This window comes from Echinococcus granulosus (genome assembly GCF_000524195.1).
Source record: "Echinococcus granulosus chromosome Unknown EG_S00160, whole genome shotgun sequence".
NCBI lineage: Eukaryota > Metazoa > Platyhelminthes > Cestoda > Cyclophyllidea > Taeniidae > Echinococcus > Echinococcus granulosus.
The window spans coordinates 135,523-142,739 of NW_020170540.1; the positions used below are offsets into that span (position 1 = coordinate 135,523).

At 42.2% G+C, this 7,217-nt stretch overlaps 1 protein-coding gene across 1 annotated transcript in view; it reads left to right on the forward strand. All coding sequences in view use genetic code 11, as the record gives it.

The window, feature by feature from the left end:
• Nucleotides 1–232: 232 nt before the first annotated feature.
• EGR_09680 (hypothetical protein) overlaps nt 233–7,217 on the forward strand; it is a gene marked incomplete at both ends in the record, with an annotated part of 11,223 nt that continues 4,238 nt past the window's right edge. Inside the window, 4 exons of the mRNA XM_024498929.1 lie at nt 233–346; nt 1,778–2,044; nt 3,111–3,233; nt 5,496–5,616. Coding sequence (XP_024346668.1) covers nt 233–346; nt 1,778–2,044; nt 3,111–3,233; nt 5,496–5,616 — 625 coding nt within the window. The remainder of the gene's footprint in view (nt 347–1,777; nt 2,045–3,110; nt 3,234–5,495; nt 5,617–7,217) is intronic.

The window sequence follows — 7,217 nt, forward strand, 5'->3', positions numbered from 1 at the left end:
GCTATTTATTCAGATCAGGTCCTTGAGAGACATCACAAATCATCCCTCTCCCTCGATTCACTACTCTTAAAGTCAGAGAAAACTTTTGGTATTCAGACGGTAGTTTAATGAATTCCAAAACTAGAAGGTTATTTATGCAGTTAATAGTACACCGCTTGGGGCCAACGGGGTGGGATAACTCCCTCTCATGGCCAGCCTTTAGTGTCATTTGCGCTTTCAGGCGAACCACCAAATGAGCACGGAGGAGAGGTTTATGCAAATCCTGTACAATTACTCTGACAGCTCGGCAGAAGACAAGCATTTTCTCATTGTCAACTGCGACAACGTGTATCATGATCGGGATGACGTAAGTGTTTAAAACTTCCTACTTCTTTGAGGTTCATTTAGAGACCCCCTTTTGATGTTCAAGTCTTGGTTGCTGTTTATGATCATAAAATATGCACCCCTTATTCATCTCGTTAGACATTTAAAGTAGGCGCCCCTGATCTCACTGCTTCCCTTTTCAACTTTATTTCAACAGTTGATGTTACTAAATTTTTCATCTAAATGGTCTCCTCCCGCAATCCACAACTTTAATGTACTATTTAAAGAGCCACGGGGATTAGACCGTAAATGAGGCCCTTTAATCTGCCTAATTGGGGATTATAAAATCCCCTTCGGAGCCTCGCATTATCCGTAAAATTTTATGGCGCTTTATTTCCACAGATAACTACACGTAAAACTCTCTCCGCAGTTGTGCGGATGGTAAAAAGTTAGCCGGAATTACAACCCTACCAGTATTTAAGTTGTTAGCATTTGTTTTTCTTGAAGATCACAGATCCCCTTAAATGGTTGAAGTAAGACAAAAGGTCGACTGTAGGCAAAGCTAAGAGGTCATTAACTGTGCCACTAAAGTGCAGCAAAGCTTAATTACTAGATGGATCCTTTTTACCCACCCGATGGGCCAAGTTGGAATTAAGAGAGCATGTAGCGAAAATACGTTAAGGGAGCTAGCTCGGTCATAAGGCAAGACAGGAGAGATGCCGTCTTCTTGGAGCGCTTCCCGCGTGTCATGTGATCGGATTGATGAGCACAGAGGGTGTCTAGGGTGTGGGTCGTGACTGTCCAGTCATACGTGAGTCACTCCATGGCCTTGAACATCTCGACTAGCTGTAAAGAGCGATGGCACGCCTTAATCGCTTGAGTCGTTGTTCGGTTTCCTCCGCACATCACCTGTTAGTGTGCGTTGCTGTACAGAAAAAAACGATTTCTATGAATGCAATAATGTGAGTCCTTTCCTTGCTGATGGGTGCTGTTTACATAAAAATCATGTTTGAACCGAAAGAGCACCCTTTGCTGCTCTTTTATAAGGGATTTCCCATTTAAATTCCCCCTAAATCCTTACTTCACTGGTCGTTATTTGACATAAAGCAATGGGCCATACTTTCGCATGACTTAGCTTAGTGTACAAGAGACATTTTATTTCGGAAGCAAAATAGTGATGACACACACACCTGGATGGATTTTCTAGGCTCAGTAATATAAATTTTGATTTCCAGACACAAAACTTTGCCCAAAAATTTCAGCTGTTCCAAATGATGTCTTATAAAAGTTGACTTTATAAGAAAAATCAGACATTTTTGGCAGAACAGATCATTACTCCCTTAAATAAACAAGTCCTTCAAATTTCCTTCCTTCCTTTCCTTTCCAGTGAATCAAGTTTGCCTCAATTTTTAAAGCTGGAAGAGTTTTACGTTAGTTGCTAGTGTATACGAGAAACCATACATTTCCACCTTAGCCGGAGTGGCTACTCTCCCTGTTAAACACACTGGCGGGACTGCTGGAAGAGATCGACCTTAACTCGACAAGTTCGCGTCACAAACTGCCCGACGTTCCATCGGACAGCAGCAGCGGGCGAAGTCCCTGGACCTTCACTCCGCACAACGCCCAATGCATCTCCTACCTCATGTCCCGACTGCTCGTCAGCAGGCCGGTCGACGTGCGGTCGCGCAATCTCATTCACAAGGTCGTCTTGAGGTTATTTCGGAATGCAAGTGGTGCGCAGGTTAGTCACCTCCACTCTATGCATTCAACTGTGTTTATGTTACCAGATACAGCCAATGAAAAAGATGTTTGTGATGGTAGATAACTGGAATATCGAAATCACAGACGGTAGGCTAGTCGTTGTTTCTCTGCAAACCTACAATGCCCTGTTAGGCAAGTGATTAACCAAACAGCTGGATTTTAATAATAGGCAAGGAATGAGAGTCTGTGATTTTGAATGGCATGAAATTGGTGCTATATGAAAACCACTGCGGAATCCGTTTGACTTCACGAACGGAGACACTTTAATCTGACGTTCGAAGTGTCAGAATCTTCCACGCTGCCCACTATAAACGTCGTGGGATGCATTAAGACCATCCACGAAAAAGGCGTGGGGATGATGAATAGCAGCATCGTGGTCCCTCAGATAACCCCTCCTCTCCATTGAGACAGAGCCACCATTTGAAAATTTGTATGTCTAGAATTGCATGATCGTAGGCAGTTCTGCAGCTGAGATTCTCTACTTGCAGCAGGATGATTGAAATAAATAGACTTTACTTTTCAATTCTGGAAGAGAATCTTTTCATCAGTTATAGAGTTCTTACGCTGGTGAGTACACGCACCAGCGTTTATCTCAGAGATGTCACAAGCACGATGGCTTAGGAGATTTAAATCAGAGGATTTATCATCATCCACTTCTGAGTCGAGAAAGCCTTGGCGGAGAAGAGTAGACTCAGTGAAATAAACCGCCTTGACAACTGCCAAGAATGTTGGTTTTTTCTGTTATTATTTGTGCTTTATACATGGAGGAAAAAACTTCTTACAGATGACAGCAGCACCTTTACCAGATTTCAGTTGTAAAGTAACTGACATCTTTTTGAAAGAATGTAATCTCACTATCATTGGCCTTGGCAGGATAGGATAGCCAAGATTTCACTTTATTAAGGCAAAAAAAAGGAAACAAAACTTCATTTTGGGCTGAATGTCTTGACTTTCTTAAAATTATTTCTCATAAATAGTTTGGGGGATGCATTAAACGATTAGAGAACATTAGCATTCTATATAATGGCCAAAAATGTCCTTTCTAGGTAAAGGCATCTCTTTTGCGATTCTCCAAGTACTTTGCACGATTCCTCACTCCAGCCGAGGTAAAGGACTTCATTTTACCTCTCGTTACCTTCTGCTTGAATTCGCGTAACCTCGAAGCCCTTGTAAGTTCCCATACCCTCAAATATTTCCCTTCATTTGCCATTATCATGGGATCTACAACTGACAGGTGTTAATTCACGCATCACATCGCATTTTGCCTCTGGTCTAGCCGCTCTAGCTAATGAGGAAGACTGTGCTCCTCGGTTTCCAACTGAAATTGTCCATGGAAGAGATGTTGGGCTTAACAGCCAAACTCTCCGACTTTTAGTCCCTCAGGGAAGGTGTGCAGGTGATGCAAAAAGTTGTTGAAGTCTCCTACTGAAAAAAGATACTATTTTTAGGGGGACTGCAAAGGCGAACAGGAAGCGCCCATTTGTTTTTCACAAACTTTTTGATGAAAAGCTTTTTACCTCTACGATTCCGTCTTGCCAAACAATCGCAGACGCGTACGCTGTTTTGTGGAATTTTCTTGATATTGCCAGTACTCACGAAAGGAAATATGGTTTCCAGCAAGGAAACTTTTGACCAAACACTTCGACTCACGTAGATTATCGCATAGGCTTCATGACGTTAGACTGATGTATCACAAGCCATATTTAGTCTTTTTTAGCTTTCCATTTCAAGTTTTGGCCACAAAATTGAGCCTCTGTTTTGTCTTTGTTATGTGTAAGCTGTAAATGATTCATAAGGCCTGAGGCACGCATGAGGTTTGTCTGTTTCCATGCAATAGGTGACTAGTCTGACAGTTCGTTACATTTGACTTGAATAGTCTGCAAGAATACGCACCGGATAAGAATAACAAGCGCTCCCATTATCTCTGAACCATTTTACAATCAGACGAGGGCCTTCTGAGGGAAAAACAAGATTGCAGGCAGTACGTGTGGTACCCTGAGTCAGTCCTGACGACGAAAGTCGACATAATTTTAAAACAGAAAATTTATTGTTAAAATCGAAAAAATACATGCGGACAAATATCGTGATTAGGAGGCCATACCGTCGAGCAGAGGAACAAGGGCGGAGCTCCGAGTGCCCGCGAAACCAAGATAAACAGTTAAGTAAACAACTAAAGTATTGCATAGGTCCCACCCCTATTGGGTGTCGTCTTCGGTCCTCCTCTTGTTCAAACCCTCACGTCGCCGCCACAAAGTAATCGGTGCCCTAAGAAAACACCCACCAGCCAATTGCGCTAGTTGGTGAATTTGCTTGTAGCTAAGGTGCTATCTGACTAAAATGTCACTGATGCACCTTGCTGACACCACTTATGCTGGATTCTCTTTTCATTTGTAACATGTATTAGGGAAGAAAAGGAGTTGTGCATCACGTATGTGTATCGCCAGTCAAAAGAGCTTCGGCTTAAAGGCAGAGTCATTTAATAAGGGACGGGATTTATCTGCTAGTTTCATGGAAATGAGATTTAGCCTCAATTTCTCTCTGCCACTTTGTTTTTTGTCTCAATGCTGCCCAGCTGCACCTATTTAGATTCCATTCAACAAGTAAAAATTTTCATGCAGATATCGCATACACCTCTGCATCGAACTTTTTGGACTGTTTACTGTCACTTTCTTTAAAAAGTGGAGACGTAAAGTGCCTCTCTTATGTAACAATGATTGTGGACATTCCAAGGCAAAGGGAAGGCGAACTGACACTTAATTGAGGATGCATCAAATCGGACAAATTGTACGCCTTCGCTCAGAAGTGCGTATAAACCTCCGTCTCATTGATGCGTATCCACTGTACATCGTGGAAGAAGAAATCAAATCTTCTGTAAGGCAGAGGCCATTTAAATGGAGGTCTCAATAATTCACGTCAGGAACAATTTCTTTACATCTTGTCAATTTCTGATGTCAAAGTCGAGTTGACTAATTTAAAATGACAGGCCAACACATTAGATTTGTGAAAGCAATAAAAATGTCATATTGCAAGATATCCCCAAATGAATGAAGACGTTGTGGGGACCTAACCATCGGTCGGACAACACAGTCTTTCGTTAATAATAAGCTCCACAGGATTCGGGTTTTGAATCCTCGATTCTACACCCCAGCAATAAATCTCGACGATTTTGTCCTCTTCTTCTGAGTTGCCTTTTGCGAGAAAAAAGTTGTTTTTGAAAGAAAATGCTAAGATTTGGGTAGTTTTGTTTGTGATCATGCCACAGGAAATTCCCAGATTGGCTGTAAATACCGAAAAAACTGTTGGTTTCATTCAACTTTTTTATTCTTCCTCATTGATGCGTTGAATGCTTCCTGGCTCAATCCGAATAAGGCTGTTGTTGGTAATGTTGCTTCCAGAAGGAAAATAAAAAAGCGGTTTTTATCTCTTTCAAGGCTGCCGCTATGGAGGCGCTCCCAAAACTGGTGGAATATCCCATCTCTGTTGAAATCTACGAGAAATGCCTTCATAAAGCCGTTAATGCATTCAAAAAGAGTGCCTCTCGACCGCAGGCAAGTTACACGATTTGTGGCTCCCATGTTTTGTTAAGAATTAGTTTTTAATAATATTTTACATCAATAAAGTGGTTTGAACAGTGCTGAAGATTCCAGTCACTTTATCCTAAATAGACCAATAAGGAGACATCTATTCCCCACTTGAAACATTGTTGTTGGATCCAAGTCTTGAGATCAATGCACTCTGCCTATCTTTGGGTGAGAAAAAGAATATTTACAGAAGAATAATAATGTATCAGAAGAAAAGCGGGATTCGCGGTAGGATGTCACGAGATCGGCTACTGGGGTATACGTCTTTCTGACCTCGGGCTTGGCCATAAATTGCCACCATTCTGAGTGCTCTAGACAGAGAACGAGAAAAATAAAAAGCTATCCTATTCGACGCCTACCATGAAGTTCTTAAAATACTTCCTTTCACTCTGCACAAAATTCCTTATCTGAGAGGCTATTGGCATAGCCAGGACCTTTAAGTACCCTCGTTACCGAAACCAAGAGTTAAGTAGCTTCTCCAGCGCTCCCGATGGTCATCCCCGTCGACAACCGCAGCGTATTTAGTGTTGGAAAAGGAACACCCACAAAACGACCGCGTCAGTTATCTAATTACTATGCGACTGAGAAGATGTCTGGCTATGACTTCACCGATCTCTCTTGACAAACCCATTTGATCTAAAATTTGGTCCCGTTTGGCAACTGCTCCGCGGGAAGAGGGAACGTACTGGCATCTTGTATGTCCACCGCTAGTCGCAAGAGCACTGTGTCAAAAGCATGGTCATTATTTAAAGGACATGGTTGAAATTAGTCTTGGATCTGTTCCTCCCTTCCACTTTGCCTGTACTGCGGTACTGCCCATCCATGTCTACCTGGGTTCTATCTAGCTAGTAGAGAGGTGCCGTCTACAGCTCAGCAAGGAACTTCTCCAGATGGTCTACGGCTAGCGTCGCTTCAGTTGTTAATAGCATTTCTGCAAAATATGGGATGGGTATTTGCCTTAGGAGGACGTTACATTCAGCCCTCTTGCCAGGGCTTGTCATTAATTCATCCATCCGCAGCATGAGCTTCCCCACCATCACTTTAAGGAGCAGCATTCAAGAATAAGAACCGAGGTACTTGTCTTTTATTATCGAGTTTGCATTTTGCTGTTAATAATATAGCACGCCATGACATTCTTGAAGCTGAAAGGCGACATAATGCTAGGCTATAATGTGCATTAGGGGCGTACAGAAGGGCAGGTGACCACTGGCATGAATGGGAGACTATGTCACCAAGAGAAAGTTAAATGGTGGAGCCGTAAGTGGACACGTGACCATGCCGAGGAATTCAGCGAGCAATTCAAATATTACACTAACAAACTTCCTTTTGTCAAAAGAACTCACAAGATGGACTAGTTTGCGTAAATCGCAAGACCCACTAGAGCACGAGTTCACAGTGGTGACATTTCCTTTGAAATAACTTTCTATTTATTAACAGGTCTTGGTGATTAGGTCACTCTTACAGTCGAGCTAGAAAGCCTCCTTAGGGAAGTAGTTTTCGTCACATTTTAAATGTCTCCTTACTGCAATTCCACCTCATCAGACAGTTAAAACTTACTATTTTTGATTTTGG